Here is a 27,052-nt window from a genome sequence, read left to right on the forward strand (position 1 = left end):
TTTAGTATCTGAATTGTTTCCAAATAATACAATTTATATTTGGAAACAATTAACACTTATAATTTATAAATGTACTAGTATTCAGGTACAACGATCAGTATTTAACATTCTGCTCCTTCTTCAAAATTAGTTCGTTACATTGTTTGTTTTTTCTGTGATCCTCATTTCTGCGAACAAAAAAGAAAATGTAAGTATTCATTTTTTTTTTATAAAATGAAAGAATGAACATTATACTGTCTAGACTTAGAACATGCCCCAGCCATACAAAAGAATGGTTTCAATTTTAAAGAAAGTTACCTATTGTCTGTTATTATATCATACCGTAAAATCGACCATGTTAGCAAAATAAACCGTTTATGAACATATTAACCTCCTATTTCAAGAGTTAAAGTCGTCAATGTAACTTGCTAATACTTTATCAAAAATTCCAACTTTAACTATATAATATGAAAGTGATTATAAACCAGATTATATATAGATTATAATAAGTGTTTTAATAAACAAAAATTATAATGCAATTAGCTTCTATAAGTGCCCTGTATGTACGTTAAAATGTATTTTGGTTGTTTTTCAAATAAGTATTTTTGTGGCAACCTAACCAGACTAAGTGTGTCGTTAGATTTTATGAAACTGAGCTAAATGTTATTATAACAAATTGTGTTCATTTTGTTTATTATTGCCGTCATATTAATGTTATATTCACCAACTTTATTATTTTTGTTTGATATTGTCCCACCTGACTATAATCTGTCAATAGCTCCGTAGCTCTTGTAAATAGGTCGTGTAGTAGTGTTTGGCAAAGTGAACCATGGAATGAAATCAGCAGGCAGACCTGCAGAAAATGGCGATAAGCGGCTTGGTTGTGCGATACAAATTAACCCTTCGTGCGGTAAAATGCCTCGAAATGGATACTCTTCGACTACCGCGCATGCGGCGGCCCCCATTTTTAATATTAAAAACTTGCCTCGAAAAATTAATATATTGCTTTGCCGCTCGATGGGTCAAGTAAATTAAAAGATTGCATTAAATAACGAGTCTAGAAACTCGACCTTTTTCCACATACAGAATATAAATAAGTGTTGTATAATAAACCAGAAATTAGCGATTCCATCCATTACCTATGCTCAGTGATTGTAAGTACTATTAAAGCAAGTTGAAAATTTTCCTTCAATTTACTCTACTAGTTTTATCGATAGAGAAAATATTTATTTTTTTGGGTAATCTCCAGTTTGCCCTACTAGTTGGAAAGCAGTAAACATACATTTTCTCTCTAATTTGCTCCACTAGTTACTACATGAACTACATATTTCTTGATATTAATTTATGTAAATACCGTCTGTCCTACCTACTGCGATATCTCCCCCTCCGGGGACATGTGGAATATTTTATATAGTCAATTTCCACGATTATACATATTTTTCCACGTAACCCTACTAATTCATGCCAAATGGTTTTTTAAAAATATCTCGCCCATTTCCCTCGTGACTGGATTTTCAAATAACCTTACTAATCGGTTTGTTGGAGATTGCATTCTACAAATAAGAAACAAGATACCTACAATCGTAGAACATAGTGGACAGATTCAAATGTTGCTCGCAAAAGGCACTGCGAGTAGTATCATTATTTAGGTGTGGGGCTCTCACTTATCGGTGCCGAGATTCACGGCGAGTGTGTACAGCCGCCATTAGAAATAATGCAAAAGCTGACTCAAAACTTTAAAAGCGTTAGCAAGAATTTACCGATATCCTTGTCTTCGGGTTCGTTCCATGGCTGCCTCTCGGACGTACTGAAGAGTACGAAGAAAAGATTTGTAGCAAAATAAACCGCTGATGCCACGAAGAATACCTTGCGCCACTCTGCCGGATCCGTCTGTATTCGAACATTAATATAAAATTTAAAAAAAGACATACCTTTAGGTTTATCGTTTTTAAATGAATAAGTAAATAGCCAAAAAATATTAATAAGTTATTATACTTTGATTGTTATTAGATGCTCGTCTTTTATTAAAAACTCTTTACGGGAAACAAATTTTCCATATTCTGCATCGACATAGTAGCAACAAAGTGTGGTGTGTCACTATAAACGTCAGGTTTCATACGAATTTGATGTTTTTGGTGGCACTGCCATACTGTATTACTGAAAAGTATACACAGAGCTTGAATTGGGCGGGCAACTGTCAGTTGCTTGGGTTTTTTACATTTAAATATATAAAATAATAAATATGTTTGAATGTAATGTCCAAAGAAACATTCGTAACAATAAAAATTACGAATTATAATAATAAAATTAATTAGGTTAGGCTTTTTATAATGTGTTTATATAATTTTTGTATTGTCTTTGTATGTGTTGTTATATTTTATTTTTAAGTATATTAATATTAAAAAAGTTAACCTGGAGATTAAAAATGAATAAAGGGAAAATTAATAAAATTTACCTCGTCATCAACAATAAGTCCGCAAACGAGAGGTGCAATGATAGAGATGATATTGGCCGCAAAATTTGTGATGCCCATCAGATTGGCGCTGAAATTGGGCGCCAAGTCGATATGGACCAACTGAAAAGATATAACACTTAATTTAATAAGTACTAAGACCTAACAGTAACACTAGTAATTTACGTGACTGCTTTATTATGCCTAATTATGTACAGTCACAGATTTTAATTGTTCAGCCATTTAGGGTTTACTTTACATTGGATGTTTTATACCGTTAGTAGTACAGCCAAATTAGCTTAAACTTTGTCATCGTCATCATCATATATTTAAGTTAGGCTCTTGTCGGTGGAGCGATTTCCATGATTATCGATCCTTTTCCTTCTCCTTGACAGCCTGATACGAAACGACGTTGAGTTTTTTCTTTACTTGATCTATTTAGGTTCTCCTTGGTCTCCCCCTCCATCTTCTTGCCTCAACTTTCTTCAATTGTTCTTGATATATTCGTCGTGTCGTAGCAGGTGTCCAAGCATCTTTCCTCTTCTATTTTCTATGGTTCTCAACAAAATCCTCTTCTCTCCTACCATGCGTAAAACCTCTTCATTTGTTTTCTTCTCCATCCAACTAACTTTTGCCATTCGCCGCCAGCACCACATCTCAAAAGCCTCCAGCCTTTCCCTATCACGTTGCCTCATCGTCCACGTTTCGCTTCCGTATAGTGCTATGCTCCAGATGTACACTTTTATGAGCCTCTAATTGCGTATATTACCTGATATTCCGGCTTTAGATTTTTTGTGTTAAAAGCTTTTTTAGCCACCGCTATTCTGTTGGTAATATCTTGTGTACATCTGGAGTCACTAGTAATTATGCTGCCTAAATATTTAAATGATTTGACCAGGTATTCTTGTATGTATGCATGTGAAAACAGCTTGTCATGAAGTCACAGTTCTGTCTTTTTATCTGTGAATTATGTGAGGAATACTAACCATATACCCAGTGTATTGGCCAGCATTGATGCCAACAGCTACTGTAAGCATTATTACAGCCATGACCATATTACCAGCTGGCGAATACGACAACCCGATTAGAGCCAAAGCTGGACCCCACAAACCTGAAATAAGTTAATAATATAAATTAATATGTTATAAACTCCGATTACATAGCAAGTTAACGCAGGGTTGGCAGTGACGTTTTATTAATTTTCTCCATTGAATGCCCATAACGGTACCTAGGTTCATATATTTAACAGTCCCCGGCAAGCTCGACCGAATTTCATCTTCCCATACAAAAACATCGTTCGTTCGTTTCGTTCTCATTTTATTTAAAACTACGTATTAGATTGTAATGAAACTTTCCACATACAATGACATGAAATATATGCTGAGATTAGTTTATATTGTTCCACCTTATATAAACAAAATATTATAGAGTAAAAACAAATTTTGTATGCAAATCTTAAATTCGCTGTAATTTTTCAACTATGTTATCTGAGGCTACATTAACTAATTACAGCCCTAGATATAACTTATCCTATTTTAAATACAAAGTTTTAGGACAATCTAACTAGTCGTAATAAAATGACAGCGTAACTAAGTTTGTATGGAGAACAGAGCTTGTTAAACTACTTATAAGAACCAAGGAGGTTGTGTATAATCTGACACAAAGGCATAACAATTTATTTAAATTAATAGCTAGTTTCTATACCTTATATCACAGATATTATTATACTTCGTACCTCTAGTTATAGTACGTATAATTAGCTTTCAAATAGATACATTTCATAATTTTATACGAATACAAACAAGGATTATGTAAAATTTAATCTTGGAAAAGAAACCCCTGGCTTATTTACGGTTAGATTATTGAATTTCGAGATAAACCAGGCTACAGTTTGTACTGGAATACTAATTGAAAATTGTGCGTTTAAAACAGCGTTTGCTCACAATTAAACCTTTTCATATTCAACCTTATGTTTTAGGAAAGAGATTATTAAATAGGAAATAAGTAACACTAAATTTGCGTCGCTTATAGTGCATACGGTGCATTTCCGTTAAATGTTTATGCAAACGATTTCTAATTTTGATGCTTGATTTCTTATGGGCTTGAAATGAAAAACGTAACTGGAATTTGATACTTTACGCGAAGCTCTCGTTAGCAGAATAAACTTGCAACAAAGCTAAATGCATCAAGGTAGAACTGAAATTTTGTGCTGGAAACTGGGAAAATGTGTCGGAGTTTACAAAAAATGCTTATAAAATGGTAAAAAAATATTGGTAGCTCAGATAACATAGCAATGGGTTGGTAGCTCAGATGGTAGAGCAACCCAGTGTCGTGAGTTCAAGTGCCACCCAAGACAGTAAAGTTTTCCACTTTTAAATTATTATAACGACCGACGATATTGACAACCGGTCTGGCCTAGTGGGCACTGACACTACTGGACCTGCCTATGAAGCTGATGGTCCTGGGTTCGAATCCCGGTAAGGGCGTTTATTTATGTGATGAGCACAGATATTTGTTACTGAGTCATGAGTGTTTTCTATGTATTTAAGAATGTGTATATTGTAGGTTTATATCGTTGCCTGAGTACCCACAACACGGTCATATCTGAAAATATCGATACGGGCAAACTACCAAAAATATATATACACTACCTTAGTATATGGCCAATAAGGTCTTGTATACATATTTTTAGCACTTTTTCCGTATAGATATTTTCATCAGACTTTACTGTACAAGGTTTCTTGAGCTTACCGTGGGCCTTAGTCAATCTGTGTAAGAATAAATTTGTTCCACGATTTGACCACTCTGTTGCTGAGAAAATGTTTGCAGGGGTTATAATATGGTTAGGGGTTGTTAATGTTATTATTAGACAGTTTAGATATTAAATTATATTGGTGGCCTCGCAGACGGGATGGAATGACTTATAATATTTATTTACTTATTATAAGGTAAATTATATCATCGCAGAAGTTTCTGCTTGATGTAAAATTAAAATGTTTATAAGTACCTACCTATGGAATTGGAAAGTTTTCTAGTATTAGAGACGCTGAGCCAATTGCGCCTGATGATGAGATCCGTCATGGCTCCCATTGGGAAGCTTAGTAAATACATCGCCAGGTACGGAAGAGCAGATAATATGCCGTTCTGAAAAAAAAAAATATTGATTTTATTTTACCGTTGATCAACAAAATAACATCATTTGCCATTACTGCCGATTTATGAAACATTTAGTTCTTATTTTGCTCATTCAATTTATTTACGTAATAGTATATACGTTATTAATTTAAAATTAAGTACAAGAAACACATCCTGAATTTGCAAAAAGTGTAATAAAATTAAGTGCTGATGCTACATCTTATACGTATGTTATTGTTGTTTATTTTAAGGTATCTAAAATTTAGTTTTGTTATTCTCCACGACAGTGTGATAGTTCGTCCAGTACCCCTAGTGTAAATTTGATCGACATCATAACGTGACGAACGCGTTTGCGTTAAGTCTCATAATGTATAGGATTTTGAGTTTCCAAAACGTCCCGCTTGGCGCGCTCTTTCTAAATCCAATACAAAATGAGACTAAACGCAAACGTGTACGTCACGTTTCGAAATCGAATTTATTTACACTAGGGGTACTGAGCTTAGTAAAGGTAATGCTGTAATAATGTGGCTAATTTTTATAAGATTTTCTTTTCTTTTTCAATACTTATTTTTACTGGCTGATCTCAGAACCCCTAGTCTAAATTTATTCGATATAGTAACGTGACGGACGCGTTTGCGTTAAGTCTCATTTTGTATGGAATTTAGAAACAGCGCGTCAAGCGGGACGTTTTGGGAACTCAAAATAAGTTGCTTTGAGACAAGTTCTTCCTAACCAAAAAATGAGAAAATAAAGTTTACGCAGCAATAGTATTTTACTGTTATAAAAACAGAAGAATTACAATTTTTAGATTGGATAATCTAAATCAGTCAATTACAAACATTACCTTCAGAGCACATTAAAGGATTAGATGTACGATATTTTTCTGTTTTCCTAAAGCTTACAAGCCGACCGAACCGAACCAGACCACCAATTCTCATTTACGTTCAACAAAGCTGGCCAACCAATCTCTTATTAGGCACCATTCAATTTGTCCATTGGTCTCCGAAAACAGTCGTGAATGGCCGTTGGAGTGCGGTTTTGTTAGTAGTTACCAAAGCCCGCGCCACGTTCAAAGCCTTTATTGATTGAAAGTGTTCTTTTTATTGGAATAACGTGTTTTATGAGATATGAGGGATTATTTATTTAAAAAAAAAAGTGCCCAAAAATTATGTCAATTTTGTGATGCAATCGCTTAAAAGTAGAGGTATAAAAAATCTGTAGTCGAATACATTTTCATATTTTTTACTTGTGTAGATACAGTTAAAAATTAAGTTCTACTCACACTTTTCAAGTCAACGCCAAGTACTTTGGCCATGTACGTGGGTATTTCAGTCATCAGTGTGAAGAATCCCCAGTTTTGCCCACAGTGAGCGACTATCACCGCCCAGAAGGGAAGCGATGTCATTATCTTCAACCACGGGGTAGGGTGTTTCTAAAATGGAACACAAATAATTGATAGGTTTGTTTTATCCCAGCCAACATCAATCATAAAATCATACAAGCGTAAATGCATACTTACAATAGTAACTCTTAGCGGTAAAAGCTAGACATGGTAACAAGCGGTTAAGGGATTTTATTCCCCTTGTCTTTGTCCCACTTTTGTACCTTATTTTTACTGTAGTATAATAACATTTAATATTTGAAATAACAAGTAGACTAAACTGAAATAAATGTCATCTAAGTATTTTTGTTTTAATATTTATTTCTGAAAATGATTTAATTTGTTCTAATACTTCTAATAATAAGTAGACTCCCGAAACCTCTGTTATTGTCGCAAAATAGGCGACTACCACTGACAACGGTTTAGGTACATAATTACAAAATGTATATTGCCTTACCTCATGAGCTCCAACCCTTCCCAGCGACTTTTGGATATACTTTAGCTCCTCTTCCGATATAATCTTCGATTGTTCCGGAGAATTAGAACCGAGGAACAAATACAACGCTGTCCATATTGCCCCTAAGGTCCCGTTGACGTAGAAAATGGAGGCCCATCCGAGATACGTTGCCAAGAAACCGGCTGCTATTAGCTGAAGAGCAATACCCAGTTGAGCGCCTGGAAGAAAAAAATATATGTTATCGAAGATGATGAATTGCGTTTTGGTAGGCGCGACTCATTCCATGGTTTTTATTTTGTACCGCTACGCAACTTGCACCTGATCCAGTAACCGTCACCAACTACTAGTATGTCGTATGGCAAGTTGTTAGAAACCCAAAGCTGCCTAGAGACAGTAGCGCATGCGGATATCTCGCGCGTAATTTAATTCATCCAATGTTAGTAGACGACCGGTTTGGCCTAGTGGGTAGTGACCCTGCCTACGAAGCTGATGGTCCCGGGTTCAAATCCTGGTAAGGGCATTTATTCGTGTGACGAGCATGGATATTTGTTCTTGAGTCATGGGTGTTTTCTATGTATTTAAGTATTTATAAATATTTATATATTATATATATCGTTGTCTAAGTACCCTCAACACAAGTCTTATTGAGCTTACTGTGGGACTTAGTCAATTTGTGTAATAATGTCCTACAATATTTATTTATTTTATTATGTATTTATTTAGTAATAGAAGTCGATCGATGAAGGTAGACATCTATGACGATCCGTTTTTCGTCGAGTTTTCTTTCGTTGAAAATTATTATTGATTAGGTATATTAATGTTGAAAGCACTATTATATGCAGGGTATACCCCCGGCTAAAGTGGCCGTCAGACATGAGTTACACGTAAACATACCAGCATAAATAATAGTGCTTAGTAATCCCTTCTCCTCAAGAGGGATCCACTGCGCCACCAAATGGTGCATGGATGGGAATACGAAGGCCTGCGTCAGACCCTGGAGGACCCGGAACCCGCAAACCATTTGCCAGCCGCCCTGGAAGAACACTGAAGATTATACAAATCGGACGCCATTAGGATGCAATAAAAAAAGGAGCGGTGTTTTGCTTTAAAACAAAGCAAAATAAAGGACCTGACTAGATCTCTTACATCACGGTTGATTTCAGCGCTGTTTTCTGTTTAAAAGTTTAGTTAGTTTCTGATAAATAGCACCGAATGTTCAAATAAAAAGAAATCTCAAATACACAACACAATTAATGTACCTACCCTATTTTGCCACCCTAGGAAAATTGAATAGTAAAACGAATTACTTATCGTATGTAAGAAAAAATTCCCTACCCTAATTGTAAGTGAAAATTAACTTTTTCATAATTATTAATCACATAAAATGAAAAAAGTAATAACTATTTTTTGTTTAATTAAACGGTAAACAATACATATTCTAGAGAAAGTACATTTTTTTATCGTAACAATGATCAGAATGAAAAAGAACCTTTGCCATTTTCTATTTTAAAGTTTAACCTACACTTTCACCGAGTTGAGGTTTTTATCATGTTGATTTAAACTTTGTTTTGTTTTAGGTTAAATGTTAATTATACTATTCACAAAAAACTGTCATACAACGAATTATAATTGCTTCTTTAACAGATAAAAGTACTATTATAATAACAAACTGTGATAAAGATAGTCATGCTATTTTAGTAAATCTTATCTATTTTACGACCACTCTCTGACTTAAAGTCCATAAGGTTACCTTTGACTTTTAGTTACTTTATATTTATACGCACTATTATTATATCTCGTTCTTTTCAGTAATTGTCTTTTTGTAACTTACGGTACATAAACAAAAATATTAAATTATGAAGTTTAATATAGGTATATTATTATAAAAGTAAAACAAATTTATAATATAAAAATATACCCATGGGCATAATGAACTACAAAAACACTATTACCGCCCGTGGATAAAACAGCGATTTCCATTTCAGTTTGCTGGCATACAATAACACCGTTTACGAGCAAATGTGCCGAAAAATAATTTGAAACTTTTCGTTGTCTGCACTAAAAAGATTAACACAAATATCACTAGTGCTGGTCGGAAATCAGTAGGTACCTAGCTTATCTTTTATTGAATGCCTATGCATTAACCCTATGGTTAATCGTAGTAACGTCTCCTGAATCATTCTGTAAAGGTCTTTCACCATACTAAGTAGTTTGGAAATACACCCTTTATTGTTAGAAAACAGTGCCCAAAGTTTTGTTTTTTTTTCTACAAAAGTGCATAATAATTAAATGCACGTTTTTGTAGTCAATTTGACACATTAGCTGGTAGAATGGATTTTTAAGCTTGCTACTTGTATGCAACAAATAACTATTGTAGATAAGATAGTACATGGAACGGCAGTGACGCAACGAATATAAGTTATTTAAAACACTTACGTAAGTGGCTCCAATGGGTAACAGGAGTGACAGCGCCGAATTGACACTTATTGCTATAGCCATAAGCATCTTCCCTCCGAACCGACTAGCCAGTTCCCCAGCTGGGATCTGCAGCACCACATATCCCCAGAAGAAAGATGATAGGATCACAGACTGCTGCACATGGCTCCAATCGAAATACTGAAATAAAAACATTATTAAACTACAAGAAAATGGTAATATAAACAGACTATGAGACAGAAAAAAAGAGAAAAGAAGACCATGATTATCGCAAATGGCTGTTTTCGTGGGCTGTACAGGCTGTTCAGAGGTTACTGACATTTGAACTTTCATGTCAGAAACGCTTTTTATGTTCCTTTTTTAAATTCATGCATGAAACAACGATAAAGCAATCCTAATTTTACGTTTATAATGTATAAATAGAAGTAAAGTGTCAGTTTTCATACACACAATGCAATCCAAATAAATTGTATGAGGCACGCGGCGTTGGATTAATAGTAGGTACTTCTTGTTTCGTTTGTACTCGTATGATATTAACTCTTGGCATTACCACGTTAAAAACTAATCAAATGATTTTGAGGTTCCCTTTCTCAAAAATAAAGATGAAAAAATGAGATGTATATATTTAAATGTCTGTTTACCCGTCCAAATGTTACACAGCCCCTTCTAAACTATACACTTAAGCATCGGCCACACCGAAACTTGACGCAGCGTATACGCAGTTATGTGTCATTTGAGTGCGTAAATAGAGCATCTCAACAACTTGAAATCAGCAGTGTGACTCGTCTTTTATTTCTTACAGTGCATTAACTAGTATGTGAACCAAACATTTTCTTTTACAATCAAAGTAATTCAATGAATAATTTAGCATTATCGAATTCTACTTCAATCTACAAGCCGCAAGTGATCAATCACGAAGTTTCAAACTAATAGGGATCTTAAGTAACACTATCCAGAGAACCTTTAAGTGAAGGGCTACCGTTTTTGTACTCATCAGTTGGTGCCACTGTAGATGTAGGTCCAGAAAAAGAAATCTCATATTTATCTTATGCTTATTTTTAAAATATCAATAACAAAGGTTTAAATTTGCCGTTTTTTCAACCTGATTTAATTTGCATATATTTTAGTTGGCACTTTTAAAAAACGGCTAACATTTATTGAACTATATTTAATGTTTACCATGATTAATCAAAGAAAAAGATTTACCACAACTATGAATAAGGTGTGTAAATTCGCGATAAAAAAAACTTGCAACCTACAAAAATTATATGCATTTGACATTTTGAAAGATCTCCGTCTACAATAGCGCCCCTAGCGGTATAATTAAACGGTAGCCCTCATTGGTGCCATGTATTTGCTTAGAACGCTTTTCAAACTTAGAGTACTTCTAAGCTAACTGCACCGACTTTAACCGAACTAAGTGAGGGAGTTTCATTATAAATAAATAAATACTATGGAACATTTTTACACAAATTGACCAAGTCCCACGGTAAGCACAATAAGGCTTGTATTGTAGGTACTAGGCGACGATATATATAAAAGATAGGTATATATAAATACTTATATACATAGAAAACATCCATAACTCAGGAACAAAATATCTGTGATAAACACACAAATGAATGTACCCATACGTACCAGGGTTCGAATCTGTATAAATGTGAATAAACGTCACATTTTGATAGAAATTTGACATTAATTATTACAATGTCACACTTTATCATTGCCAGTGCCTTGCAGAGTTATGTAGCTTGGATGGACTCTATTTAGTAATAAACTTGTATAGGTACTTAGTTAAAGCTCTCACGAATAATTTTGCTAGTAAGTCGAGCAGTTGCTTTAAGTACCGAGTCTTAGCTATGCAATTTCTCCCTAGATGGCACTGTACTATGTCACAACGCGTTATTGCACTGCTATAACTTTCTTTAAGTAGGTACTGCTGACTCTGAATTCTTAACTGCTTAGAAACACATTCCCAAGGGATATTAGTGCAGTGGTCCAAAGTACCAAGTACAGTGTAAAATTTTTGTAACATGATCTAAGTTTAAACTTGAGTCATAGTTTTCGATTTCATTATGTAGGGAACATGACTGTCGCCGTCCAAAATTTAGAGCATTTTATCTACAAAACTTTTATCGCAATTGGTAATGGAACGCCATAAAAAATTAAAAATCTATTATTGATTTGTTAACGAAAAGGGAACTTTTAGTTTAATTTTATGTAACAATAACTTATACATAAACTTAAAAATAATAATAAAAACTATAACTTTTGTTAATTAAATAATGTTAATTGTAAACTCGCAGCGCAGAACAAGCGAGATGCGCGGGCGAGCCGTGTTAAAATATTCGAATCGAGCTCCAGGACTGGTTTATTTTATGAAACAAGTCCTTTAAACTTTAGGTACCATGGGTATGTTCATAATCAAGTTTGTACCTCTGTGTTCTGCATACATTTTCGTCTTAATTAATATTAAGATAACTCCCGTCTCGTTTGTAACCAAAGAAACGAAGTTAATCTTGCAGTAGTAAGTAGTTCAACTTCGTTAGTTACTCTGGTTAGTGGCTTCCCATTGTACTGTGAGGAGGAAAACAGTTTTTATCTACGTATTATTATCTCTTTAATATAAAATAAAGCAACCCAATCTTATTGGTACCTACATCTGATGAGCACACAGGTACGTGGAGTCGCTACTCTGTTCGCGAAAAATGAAATGTGATCGGCATACGTGTCGCGACATCACACAATAATTAATTATTGTGTACTATTTATCTTACGGAAAACAACTGCTAAGTATTCGGGCTATGAGAAAATTGTATCGATTTTTGAAAGTCGTCGGTTGTTTCGAAATACATTTATATAAGACGAGCAAATACTATTAAAGTACGTAGTTTTCTAATAATAAGATTCAAAAATATCTGCAAAGTATTTAATCTTTATTATTATTTAAAAGGTTTCTTAAACCTCAAAACATATCATGAATTTTAGTTTCTAATTTAAATTAAAAGTCAAACAATTCATCAGAATGATAGATTCTTATTTCATTTATTCAATGTCAATCTTTCATTATTTTAATTTTTTTTGTCGTTTGTGGTTTTGCAGATTTTTGTAGTGATTAAATAAATAACCCTCTGTCAAACATTTCGGCAAATTGTCATATTTTATTGTATGGACTGACGTTTATCCGACATGGCCCTCATACATTTGATATGCCCCTCCTCCGCAAAAATCGGCTGACTCTTTGTACAGAAAATTACAGACAAGCCGTCTCGAGTTGTTTAATCCCCCAAGGAGATCGTGTGATATCATTCAAGTCCTTAGGTACATACACCGTTGGTGTCAATGTATTGTTTACATATTTACGACGCTGCTGTGGTTATTATCATCCTCTATACAATTCTGCGGTGGCAAAGCTTAATAAATTAATAAATATTATGGGGACATTCTTGCACAAATTGACTAAGTCCCACGGTAAGCACAAGCCTTCTGTGTTGTGGGCTACAATATCGATTTTCATAATTGTTTTAAAACTGTCACACATTTTTATTGCTTTAGTCAAATAATGCTTTAATCAAGTAAAACAGTAACACTAATAATAACCTTATGGGTAACGGCTCAAAAGCTACAAATTATAGTAAATATACAAAAGTTCGTCTCTTCTAGGTCGCCCGAGTAACCTTAAAATTCAATTAAAACTTTCAGCATTGATGAAATATGCTGAAAAGTTATCATTTCTAAAGGTATTTTTCAGATTGAGCGACGCTAAAACCTAGCAGCTTATATTATAGTTATTAAGATAGACTGTACTTATTTTGCTAACAGGTGGATGGACTTGGATTTGGATTATACTTACGGCCCGATTCGAAGTTTAAGATACTTCAAAATTTTCCTAAAGATACGATATGGATTGGATATGTTAGTGTCATAAGTGACGTTCTTGTTTAAAGAAACGTCACTTTAAACACCGACATATCTAATCCATATCAAATACTCTAGCAAATGTTTGACGCCTGTTAAAGTTCGAATCGGGCCGTGAGTCAGAAAAATATTTTATATTCATTATTAAATAAATTACTTAATTAATATATCGAATACAAGATGTTTTGATCGCCATTCTTTTCGAATTAAAGAAAAAAAACATTTTTTTTTTAAAGAACTAAAAAGTATGTAGACCTATAATTTATGATAGCAATTTACACATTACACATATGTAAATTTACTGCAGTAGGGTAATATACCGTGGCTTATAACTTTTTTTGCCACGGCTGAAAGGGACCTTAGGGTAAAAACAGTAATACCTAAATAAATACAATAATAAATATATCAAAGGGTAAAGAAATTAGAATAGGGTCTTAAATTAGCCTGTTTTGTCTAACGGAAATTAAAACCAAATGTTTTTAAATTAAATAGACAGGTAAGGAGTATTCAAGACGCACTAAAAAGAAAATGATACATGACTCCTCGCCAATCAAGTAAAATTTCATTTTTTATTTATATCTGTTAATTAGCAGCGAGTCAAATGTCTGATTAATTAATCAACCGCAGCTGCTCTTCGTATAATAAACACACACATTTACTGCGGAATATTCCATTTGACATCAAAATATTACTATGGGTCATGAATTAACCTATGAGGGCCCAGTATGAACTTTGACTTCGTTTTTCAAAAAATCACACTGCGAGAAACCCTCCAGAGTCCCCGGCAAGCTCGGCTGAATTTCACCTTCCCATACAAACGGAGTTTTGTTCTCATTTTAAAACTACGTGTTGGATTGTAAAGAATTTTTGCACATACAATAACATGAGATCTAGTCCTGTAATTAGGTTATATAGCTTTATAAAACAAACTAAATAAAACAAATAAAAGTTTTGTATGAAAAAATTACATTCTAACTAACTATTGTGGCGCAGTGATCCAAAGAGGGTCTTGGCCTCCAAAACGCGAGAACGCCACCTGTCCCGATCCTGTGCCACTTCCTGCAACTGGCACACCGCCATAACTGATCGGCTTTGAGTTGGCTCAGATCCGCCTGTACACTGTCGCTCCAGCAGGCGACTAGTCGGTCGTCCCAAATAAAATCTCTTAACACCCAAAAAACTTCCAAACTTACATTCGCTGTATTTTTTTAAAATATGGTATCTGAAGCTACATAAACTAATTTGAGGACTAGATTTACCTAAGCCTATTTTAAGTACGAAGATTTAGAGCAACCTAGCTAGTCGTTTTAAAATGAAAGCGAACGTTTGTATAGAGGACCGATCTTGCTGAGGACCCACCGGGCTACCGCGAAAACTCGAACAATTTTTTTTTTTTTTAATAAGATTCCTAGTTTGATAAAATTGTCGTTTTTATACGCCCCTATATTGGAAATTTCATCAAAATTACTAGAGCCGTTTTTGAGAAATTATTGAAAAAATGTTTGCTAATGTACCTGGACAAAAAAATGATAGATTATTTGCCGCTACTGTAGCTCAACGAAGGGTTATATTTTTTTGAAAGAACATCCACACTCTTATAGGTACTCGTGATAAAGAACACAAGAAAAAAAACAAAGGACATAGCTATGGTTATTTTAAAATAAATTGCGTAAAAATATTTTCCTTGATGTTAATGTCCAGAGAGGAACTACGTTTGTAAGGAGAAGCGGTGACCTTCCCTTTTCTCTTAATATAGTGGACTGACTCACTCGCTTTTTTATTTGGTCGATGTCTATCATTTTATAAATTTTCCGGACATTTGGGAGCCGTTCTCGTGACATACTCTGGACGGCCAGCTAAGGCTAGCCAGAGGCAAAGGTACCGGTCTTAAAATTCTTTAATTATTTAAATTCAACGTAATTATAATTGATATTCTGATTTATAGATACATGACCCTTACATCATGCTAAACTTTCCTCTCAATGTACAGGGTACTATAAATATATTTAAGTACATTTGACTCAAAGCAGACGAGCCCCTCAGATAACTGACCGATAACTTCTAGTGTAATTATCTCTTAACTTATTGTTTACAAATGAATGAGGGATTTCTAGAATGTCTTAAGTAAACTTCAATGTAATACATAAGTACGTCGCAATATAATAAATCATGTTGTTGGAGGATAAATTTGTATTTGTTACTCGATTATACATTGATACATATGACATTTGTGATGGAAACTATTACTGAGCGGACAAGATTTTAATTTAACATATATATATTTTTCCTTTTAAGAGCTATACGTAAGTTGGGCATTGAAATAACTAAACAATGTCTTACAAAACTTCTTCTTCCTCGCGTCCTTGTCCCGGCATTTTGCCACGGCTCATGGGAGCCTGGGGTCAGCTTGACAACTAATCCCAAGATTTGGCGCAGACACTAGATTTTACGAAAGCGACTGCCATCTGACCCTCTAACCCAGAGGGTAAACTAGGCCTTTTTGGGATTAGTCCGGTTTCTTTACGATGTTTTTCTTCACCGAAAAATGATATTTCGTACATAAGTTCCGAAAAACTCATTGGTACGAGCCGGAGTTTGAATCCGTGACCTCCGGATTGCAAGTCGCACGCTCTTACCGCTAGCCCACCGGCGTGTCTTACAAAACACGTGCAATATATAAAGATACTGCTCAAAAGAAAAGCATAACGTAAAAACAGGGTGTTTGGTGCCTTGTTTGCCAAATTGAAATGTTAGATAGGTTAGATCGTTAACTACCTTTTCTGACTTCCAAAAAAAAATATTTAAATTAATTTTTAAAAGTCCTGAAGGTTTAATCTGTTCCAATTTGAATATAATAAAGTTGACGTGGTAAGGCCTATATTTTTATTGTAACGTGTAAAGAGTAAATCTTTAGTGCCTTTCAATATTAATTATAAAAATTAAATTGCACTAGAGTTTTTGGTGGCCAGAAAAGCAATTCCCAACCTATCTTACATCTTGTATTTGTCACGAAAACATCCTATATTTTTCACATAAACGTCCTGTATTTTTAACAACAGTAGAACAAGGCTTTGGTTTTTATTAAGGCTTACAAAAATTACATAAGTAGTAAATTTTTCCACATATTTCAATTAACATAAAATTAGTTTTCCTGTATATATTAAACTTCTTCCTATTTCTTTTGAGTAGTATACATATTATGTATAAAGGATGATTCAGAAGACGTTAGCAGGATAAAGCCCGCGTATTCAGTAAGTTATAAGCAAGTATTTGTGAGATAAACGTTAATTTAATTTTTACTGTAGAAATATTTTTATTTTTTTTAAGTACGACATTTATGGTCACCCTCTTTGTTTCATCCATAACAAATGGTTACTTTTGAAAAATCGTATCTCACTCAAGTGTGACATTTTATTTCCTTCATAATCAAACTACTGTCATAACGGTTAAAGAGGTTTTATCTTTGTTAATTAAGTGTTGTAGGGTGCCCATGATTGTAGATAATCAAATTTGTCCTTAAAAAAGTCAGATAAGAGAAAAAAGCGTGATTGTTTTACTTAAATATGACGGTGAACGATTCATTAACATTTACTGATTGTGTAGGCTTGGTCCTGCTCACGTCTCATGAATCGCCCTGTTATATTTCTACATATAAACATACGAGTTTATTCTTTCGTATTATAAATATTATGAACATACGTAATATACTCCAGTAATTTAACAAACAAAATGACAGTATGGAAATAAAAAGTCAAGTAAAAAGGCTCTACGGAAGGCTCGATTTGACCATATACGCCGGACAGGAAACAAACTTGCTGCGCACCCTACGGGTAGTAAAGCGTTTTGGACCCTAGCGAAATCAGTCGAATCGAACTTCTGCCGCCCCTCACTACCCCCACTGCTGAAACCAGATGGGTCACTTGCCCACACTGCTGAAGAGAAAGCGAACTTATTTGCTTCCATCTTCGCTGAATCTTCACGTCTAGATGTAACTGGCGCAAAACCTCCTAGTCCACTAGTTTGCGAGACTTCTATGTCGGACATACGCATACGTCAGACGGAGGTCCGCAAAGTGCTGCAAAACCTAGACGTGAACAAAGCAAGTGGTCCTGACGGTATTTCAGCCATAGTTCTTAAAACCTGTGCTCCTGAGCTATGTCCCATATTGACGCGCCTCTTCCGCCTCTCTATGACTACCGGTCAGGTTCCGAAATCTTGGAAGCTTGCTAATGTGCAACCAGTACCGAAAAAAGGTAGCCGGGCTGACCCTGCCAACTATAGACCGATTTCGGTCACTTCCATACTCTGTAAGAGTATGGAACGTGTACTGAATAACCGACTCCTGGCATACCTAGAAGCGAACGACCTGCTCAGTGACCGGCAGTACGGGTTCCGCCGAGGCCGGTCTACTGGAGATCTTCTAGCGTATGCCACCCACATCTGGAGTGAGGCCATCGAAAAGAATGGAGAGGCTTTAGCCGTCTCTCTAGATATATCGAAGGCTTTTGACAGGGTCTGGCACGAGGGCCTTATTAGCAAGCTACCGTCCTTCGGTTTTCCCCCTAGTTTTTGTGACTGGGTATCAGACTTTCTGAGGGATCGATCGATTCGTGTGGTCATTAATGGCTGCTCGTCCGATCAATTGGCAATCAATGCCGGAGTCCCTCAGGGGTCCGTGCTTTCAGCGACCCTTTTCCTGCTCCACATAAACGACCTGCTGAAACCAGGTACGTTCGGATATGCAGATGACACTACGGTTGTTGAAAGCTACATACCCAATTCACGAGCTAGTGGAGTCCAAATACAGGCGCTCAGGGAGGCAATGGTCGAACGCATGAACGTGTCACTAAAGGCAGTCTCTGATTGGGGTGAAGCCAATTTGGTCTCGTTCAATGCTAGTAAGACCCAGGCGTGTCTTATCTCCGCCAAACGGAGTCCATTCCATCTGACTCCTACTTTCCGAAATGTATCCCTTCCGATAACCGACCATCTTGAGCTTCTCGGAATCTCGCTGACTTCGAAACTCAACTTCGGCCCGCACATCGAGTCGAAAGCACAGTTAGCAGCAAAAAAGCTGGGCATCCTCAACAAGGTGAGGCAGTATTTTACACCTAGGCAACTGCTCGACCTTTACCTAGCACAAGTGCGATCGTGTGTGGAATACTGTTCGCATCTGTGGGATGGTTCAGCAAAATACCAGCTTGAGGCGCTCGAGTCAGTTGAGAGGAGAGCCAAGAGAATCATTAATGATGACGATCTGACGAATGCTCGACTCCAAAGTCTGGAGCATCGTCGCAAGGTTGCCAGCCTAACGATCTTTTACAGGATACATTTCGGAGAGTGTGCCGAGGAACTGCACAACCTTATTCCTCCGTCCCCATTTCACCATCGGACTACCAGACAATCGGCACTCCGGCACCGCTTCATGGTAGGTATTCCACAAATACGCACGAAGCGTTTTGCTTCAACATTTCTTATGCGAACTGCCAAGGAGTGGAATGCCCTGCCCGAGTCTGTGTTTCCGCATGAGTACAATCTGGGTCTCTTCAAGGCTAGGGTAAATAGGTATCTCATAGGTAAGCGTGCTCCACCGTAGACCGCATCATCACTTACCATCAGGTGAGATCGTGGTCAAACGCTTGCCTATCGTTATAAAAAAAAAAAAAAAAAATAAATAAATTATACTTAATAGCTGAAAGGATGTTTACAAAATGGGAAATTAAAATGTGACATTTCACCACATTATTTTTGTTTTTACAAGAAATTATTTAATAAAAATATTATAATGTTCTTACATAAACCTACGCTCCCCTATAATAAAGATTAACTGGGCTTTTTAAACGCTATTCCTTCGCTTCTATATATTAACATCGGATTCAATTATTGTTCAGGAAATTGGAATTACATATCGGTGTTTGATCTGATAAAACTAGAATTAATTTGGGTTTATTAAAAATATCTAGAAGATTAATAATGGCGTAAAAGAAGGCACACGGCCCGATTCGAACTTTAAGATACGTCAAAAATTTGTTTAAGATACGATATGCAATCGTGGCCCGCAAATGGTCTCGCCGAAAGATCAGCGCTGGCGAGCCCATTTCGTGGTAAACAATTTCAATATGTTTTAATCTTATTTCTTTTTGTAATATCTATATTTCTGTATATCATTTAAGTTTTACCACGAAATAAATGATAATGATTATGATGTATGATATCAGTGTCAAAAGTGAAGTTCCTTCAAACTAAAATTTCTGACGTATCGGGTCGACAGTCTCGACAGTAAAATGAACCTCAATAGTTTGAAGCGTTGAATTTTTGACTTGAGTGGGCAAAAAATAGTTACGTTTTCTGGTAATGTACCTAATATTCATGTTATTTTGCTAGTATTATTATTATTTTATTAATTATGTGAACCAAACGTTTTGCCGTGGTCGGCTGTGTAACCATTTAAACACAACGTGTTTAAGGACCCTGGCCGCACCCGATTGAAAGTAGTTATTTTACATAATTATTTAGCATTTACTTCAATCTGACAGGCCAATTCAAACGTACGTGCGTACTAACGTACACAGAATGATATTTGAATCATGTTATTTAGTTATCATGCGTCTTCCTCGCGCCATTATATGTACGGACAAGAACGAGTGAAATGCACGATAACTAAATAACATGATTTACATATCATTCAGTGTCATTGTTACGTTAGAATTAGCCTTTGAGTATATGGAAGTGATTCTGCATGCAGTAGGTATCGGTGGAACTGTGAACATATGTGATTGTGGAAGTTTTTTATGCCTAGGTATATCTATCAAGCATTGTACATCTACATTCGGGTGACCAGAGGGCTGGCCTGTACTTCGCCCAGCGCATAAGCATTGCTATCCAGAGGGGCAATGCAGCCAGCCTTCTGGGCACCCTGCCAAGCGGTCTCGATCTGGGACAATTTTTTTATTTATAAGTTTTTAATTTAAGTTTTTAATTGTTTTTCCACCCATTTGTGTTTTTTTTTAACATCTACATAATTATACAGTGTGTATTTTTGATATAACCGCAAACTTAAACTAGACGTAGGTTTTAGTGTTATAAAACAATTCTGTGAGTTTTTTTTAATTTAGTCTTATTTCTTTATTTTTTTCGAGAGGCAATGTATTTCGTACATCATGGTCACTTATGACAGTTGTGACGTCGCGTTATTAAATCGACGTTTTAAGTTAAAAAAAAAGGAGTGATACATTGCTTGCTTAGTTATTTTAGTCATCAATTTTTAATAAAATCTATAGAAGTGTGTACTTGCTTTACAGTCTAAACTAACAACCCTTTGATTATTTGGTCGTATCAAAAATACTCGCTGTATAAATATGTATGTAATATATGTACAGTCAGCGTCAAATACTTTGTAGCAACCAAAGTAGCCAAATAGTTCGGTACACCATATATTTAGTATGGTGTACCGAACTATTTGGCCACTTTGACTGCTACAAAGTATTTGACGCTGACTGTACATGATATGGTCGGCTAAAGTACCCATACTAAAAAGGCAAGCTTAGCATAAGTTAATCATAAATAATAAAAATAAATTGTCTCTGAAATTATTTTCGTGCAGCTTACTTCTTTGCTGGTCTTATCAGTCATGCCGACAATTGCTATACTGATATTGACGCGCATAGTAAAAGCCAGAAGCATCGCCAGGAACAGAAGCGCAGTTTGCGCGTGTCGAACACCCAGGCCCTCTGAAAATATAATATTATATGTTGTATATGGTGTAGCTTACGTTCTCATTAGTTTTGTCAGTCATGCTGACGATGGCCATGCTCATGTTGACACGCATGGTGTAAGCCAGTAGCATCGCCAGGAACAACAAAGCCGTCTGTGCATGCCGGACGCCAAGTCCCTCTGGAAATTACGATTGTATTGAAAATATGCCACTAGGCCTTAAACATAATGTTCTGTCGCTAGAAATTCAAACCAAAAATAGGTTTCATATATTGGCCATACTTTGCTTCACAATTGACATTTTTAATAAATAGATAGATAGATACTCTTTATTGGCACACCTCAGTAAAAGATACAGTTGCAAGAATAACAATTGATATTTATACAATAGTTGATATGTATTATAATTATTGTTTGTATTTATTCAGGTTTGTTTCGGAAATAATATTTGCTTATCGATGCACTATTAGCGTTTAACCCATTCATAGGGCAACGGTGTCAAAAAAATACCACCTTATACATTATCTTTTTTGTATTTTTTTTCTTGTACGGAATTTTACTATAATTGCCGATACAAAATTCGTTACAAATACTACAATTCTGCTCAGCCGATCAGCATTGCTATCCAGCGGGGCAATGAGGACAGCCTTCTGGGCACCCTACGGAGCGACCAAGATTTAGGGTAATTTTTTTATTCATAAGTTTTTAATTTAAGTGTTTTTTTTTCTTATGTTTTATATGCTTGTTTTTCGTTGTATCAATAAGATTGCCGATGACGCTAGAATTGAGGATCTTTCAGTCCTGCCCGTTAATGGGCTAAATCCTGATTAGGCAGAGTAAATTAGCAATTTGATTTATTATTGCAAACAATAGACCATTCAAGATCGATTCAAAGCGCTAATGTTATCATAATCGTACCTGAATAACTCGTTCTTAAGTATATTTAAACACGAGTTAAAAAAAGTCAATATTAATTTTAAACATTAAGACATCTTTGCTGTTTGTAGGATAAACAGTTTTTTACGTGCATGTGAGTCTTATCTTATGTTATTGACATTAAATTGACTTTCGACCCGGTGGTGTCTTATCTGTACCCGTAGTGTAAATTTATTCGATAGCGAAACGTGACGTATACGCGTGTGCGTTAAGTCTTATTTTGTATGGGATTTTGAGTTTCCAAAACGTTCCGCTTGGCGCGCTGTATCTAAATCCCATACTAAATGAGACTTAACGCAAACGCGTACGACATTTCGAAATTGAATAAATTTACACTAGGGCCTCTGAACATAAGGAATAGAGTTCAGTCGTCATTTTGTAGCAACTGGTTATGAATCGAACCAACCGAGTTTCCTTGTTACGTTTTGGTAAATAAATAAAAGAGTGCAGTAAATCATAGTAGTACCTATGTCATGTGTAACACGGTCCGACGGCCCGATTCGAAGAATGATTAAGACACGTTTAAGATCTTTAAAAGATCGATAACTAAACGACATGTCAAAATTGACGTTTATTTCGATTCCGCTGTGATCCCAATAAGATCTATCTACGATATTTCTAACGTGACATTGGTTGCCTGAATCGAGCTGCTTCTGTCAATTATACGACATACAGACAATATCTAAAAGGAAACTTGTCTAAACCAGAACTTATCGTTATCGTATCTCATTCTTCGAATCGGGCCGTTAGAAAACACTAAGACTAATTTATTGCGGTTTCATTCTAAGTAAGTCTTGCGAGTGCGTGCGCTTATGAAGCATGCCGTACTAACGTACTTTTGCGGTTCCGAAACCATTTAAATTAATCGCAGAGCGTTCTAAGCCCAGCCTAAAACTCTTTTTAGGGTTTCGTAGTCACCTAGAAACCCTTATAGTTTCGCCATGTCCGTCTGTCCGTCCTTCCTCGGCTTTGCTCCGTGATCGTTAGTGCTAGAAAGTTTCAATTTGGCAGGGATACATGAATCATGCATGGAGACAGAACGGTACTTTTAATGAAAACTATAGCGAACATGATCCATCCAGCCGTTTTTGAGTTATAGCAAAAAAAAATTCCTTAGAAAAAGGACGTACAAAATCACGCTATTGAATAAATTTACACTAGGGGTTCTGGTATCTTGTAACGACATTGTTATTGTAGATGTCATAACGACTTATTGGTTTAGCAATTCAATAGATATATACAAGATAAGTGGGAATATAAACCATGATAACTTATCCAAAATAAGAAAGTTAATCTCTATTTTGTTTTAGGTACGTCCTACTATGTTTTATAAAATGGATACATTGATCGCAGTTTTTTTTTGTTTTATATCAATAGGTAAATTTTGACTTTTGCATCAATATTTTTTGGGTGCGTTTATTCTGAGTCGGCGCCTTTTCGCAATTTTGTCGTGATAAAAAAATCCCAATAAATAAAAATAAAGTAAAATAAAATAAATTTTATCGGCAAAAGGCAAGTACACTAAGGTGTTGAAGTCCCTGACTTCTGAGCTAGGTAAATACCTGTGTCAAGTCAGTATCCTATCCAAAACAATAGAAACTATTATGACTTATTAACTACATCTACCATTTACATTTTAGACTGAAAATAGATCATTTTAAGGCTTGTTTTAATAAGAATACAGGGCAATTACATTTTATATTTTTTTTAAAACCCAATAGGTAGAAAGTCCTTCATTATTATTTTTTGTCATGATATACCATGCAATAAAAAAAATATCTATCTATTCCTCTTACCCCAATCCCAAATACTTTGTCTAAAAGTAAATACTTTTAAACTTCATTGCACAACTAAACAAAAATGTACAAATTGCAAACTTAATGCCAAAAGGCATTCTCTACCAGAGGAATTCTCTATTATTAAATCTTTAGACTTACTTAAATCTTTATTTTTCATACTAATTAAATATTAACTTCAATGTAGCATACATTGTAATTGACGTTGCTTGTCACGCTAAAACATAACATTACAAAATTTGCAATACATTGCGTCTAAGAATAAACTTTAAAGTGTGCTAAAATTAAAACAATTTTTTTTTTTAAGTTGCTGAACAAATGTGAGTTAGTTTGAGAAGCCTACAGTTACATTTTTGCTCGTGTTACAGGCCGGCTACAGGCCAAACCCGTTATATTGTACGGGATAGTTAGTAAGCTCATAAACAAAACTTTTTATATTAAACCAGGTGATAATTCGTCGATTCCGAAGCCACATTTATTTTGTTATGGTTATTTTTTATGTTATTTACTTCTTTTAGTTCAAATTGATTTTTATGTGTAAACTAGCGTTCATATTTCGGAATAAGTGTTTGTCAAAACATCAATATCAAGTACATTTTTAAGCAATAATATAAAACCTACATCAATTGCACAAACAACTATTTCTGCACCACTTACGCAAGCTTCGGCCCGTTTGCAAAAACTGTTCAAATTGTTTTTATCATATTCATTGATATTGATATTAGTTTTTATTTGCGACGCTCCACTTAGCTAACAAGGTCATATTAACAAGTCAATGTTTGGTTATTTTAAGAATACACAGGAAACAACTCCTTTAAAATAATGCAAAATGAATAAAAAAGATCCCAAGACTTAATTCAAAAATGGTCGTGGAAATTCCCATGATTATAACTTAAGGAAAACTATTTGGTTCAATGACTTGGCACTAGAATAGTTATAATAAAACTATTCCAACAGTAATTGCAGTAAATTATTTATTGGATAAAAACATGCAATAAAAAGAACTTACAATAAGAAAAAGTGAAGTAGATAGGCGGAATTATCCCTTTGAGGAATCTCTTATAGGTTGATAAAAGTTAGGATATTGGAAGTAATATAGGAATCTCAAATGACAAGTGGATTCTTTGTAGCGAGTGGTTCGAAGAGTGGAATCTTGAGCATTGTGAAAGTTTAATGGCATGTGGGTTAAACAAATTTCGCCACCGAAAGAAAAACAAAAAATTCACCACACCAACTCGAGGAAAATACTAACTGTGAAACATCAAACAATTACGTTGCCAAAAATGGGGATAAAATGCAACTTTCTCATTACTTTTTGAACAACCAAGATATTCTTTACGAGCTGGTGTGATGAAAAAGTATTTTTATAAGTATAGGGGTGGAAATGAAAATATACTAATTAATCTCTCCCAGATTATACTTTAGTTATACACAAAGTTGTTAAAAAGCCAAACAAGAAAATTGATGTTTCCCGCAATTAAAAAATTAACAACGCTCAGATTTCAGCGCTAATATGTAAAAAAAAAAACAATATAAAAAAAAACAAGATGATACCGTTTACGTTAAAACATTTATAGATGTCTTGTTTATACCACTTCAAATAGGTATATTATGAATTAATTTATTTCAGTTATAGTGCATAATGTTCACCATGCTGCACAAACAAAGGAGTAATTACTTACTAGGTCTCACATTTTCTTCATTCACGCCCATGTTTAATAACTTTAAGTGTAAATGAGATGTATCATCTACACGTGCGTCACTGACTGATGCGATACCGCATCTGCCTGATGCGATACGAACCGTCAATTCTGTCTATCTGTATCTTCTCATTCGTACAGTCAATCACTGATACACGGCCTTACTTAGTCAATATTATTAAGCGCTGGTGGCCTAGCGGTAAGAGCGTGCGACTTGTAATCCGGAGGTCGCGGGTTCAAACCCCGGCTCGTACCAATGAGTTTTTTGGAGCTTATGTTTTCTTTTTATGGTAGAGGAGGCAAACGAGCAGACGGATCACCTGATGGTAAGCGATTACCGCCGCCCATGGACACCTGCAACACCAGAGGGGTTGTAAGTGCGTTGCCGGCCTTTGAGATGGGAGTACGCTCTTTTCTTGAATGTTTGAAGGTCGTATCGGTCCGGAAATACCGCAGGCGATAGTTCATTCCACAGTTTAGCTGTGCTGATGTACGAAATATCATTTGATATTTACCAGTCGTTTTACGGTGAAGGAAAACATCGTGAGGAAACCGGACTAATCCCAACAAGGCCTTGTTTACCCTCTGGGTTGGAAGTGCAGATGGAAGTCGCTTTCGTAAAAACTAGTGCCTACGCCAAATCTTGGGATTAGTTGTCAAGCGGACCCCAGGCTCCCATGAGCCGTGGCAAAACGCGGGGACAACGCGAGGAAGAAGAAGAAGAAGACTTAGTCAATAGTATTGAGCAGCTCTTTTATCTCAATTTCACTCAAGTGAGTATTGAATCGAAAGTACATTCGTTTATATTTTAATAAAATAAGACTTAATTATGTTATATCTATAAGTGTTTTTAATCAGTATTTACTCATTTGATTTCGAGGCAAATGATAAGTCCAATAAACCAACATGAGTGTGTAATTGCAAAAGTATCACATGCACAACACCAAAGCAAGAAAATTTGATTATTTAACAAATGGAATTGGAGAAATGACAACTATGCCCATATAAATATCTTTCATGAGAAAAAAATATACCTATAACTCCTCTTATACGTGTACGACGCATTTGGATGGACGTTCCATTTACAAATATGTTTTGTTTAGTTTAGCTTAAAAAAATAATTAAATTTGTCCACTATAATTTGTTTTT

General features: G+C 35.3%; 1 protein-coding gene across 2 annotated transcripts; it reads right to left on the minus strand.

Moving 5' to 3' along the window:
- Window positions 1-25,998, minus strand: LOC133524084 (putative inorganic phosphate cotransporter). Of its 2 annotated transcripts, none has more exons than XM_061859893.1 (11): window positions 25,886-25,998; window positions 21,367-21,488; window positions 9,841-10,020; window positions 8,299-8,437; window positions 7,405-7,622; window positions 6,849-6,998; window positions 5,443-5,575; window positions 3,418-3,542; window positions 2,435-2,554; window positions 1,740-1,869; window positions 1-167 (listed from the first exon to the last, which is right to left on the minus strand). In XM_061859893.1, exons 1-11 carry the CDS (start codon window positions 25,914-25,916, stop codon window positions 127-129), a joined length of 1,389 nt encoding a protein of 462 aa, XP_061715877.1. In that variant the 5' UTR covers window positions 25,917-25,998; the 3' UTR covers window positions 1-126. The 2 variants fall into 2 exon arrangements, with proteins under 2 accessions (XP_061715877.1, XP_061715876.1); XM_061859892.1 differs by lacking the exon at window positions 21,367-21,488 and adding an exon at window positions 21,530-21,651.
- Window positions 25,999-27,052: the final 1,054 nt, after the last annotated feature.

The sequence above is a fragment of the Cydia pomonella genome, chromosome 13, assembly GCF_033807575.1.
Source record: "Cydia pomonella isolate Wapato2018A chromosome 13, ilCydPomo1, whole genome shotgun sequence".
Classification (NCBI taxonomy): Eukaryota; Metazoa; Arthropoda; class Insecta; order Lepidoptera; family Tortricidae; genus Cydia; species Cydia pomonella.

Bases quoted from the DNA above. Each gene is read 5' to 3' on its own strand.
- LOC133524084 (XM_061859893.1), bottom strand. From the start codon at position 25,916: ATGGGCGTGAATGAAGAAAATGTGAGACCTA. The intron at 1,870-2,434 runs GTAAATTTTATT...GTTCGAATACAG, and splicing joins GACTTATTGTTGATGACGAG to ACGGATCCGGCAGAGTGGCG. The intron at 168-1,739 runs GTAAATTCTTGC...TTTTGTTCGCAG, and splicing joins ACCCGAAGACAAGGATATCG to AAATGAGGATCACAGAAAAA.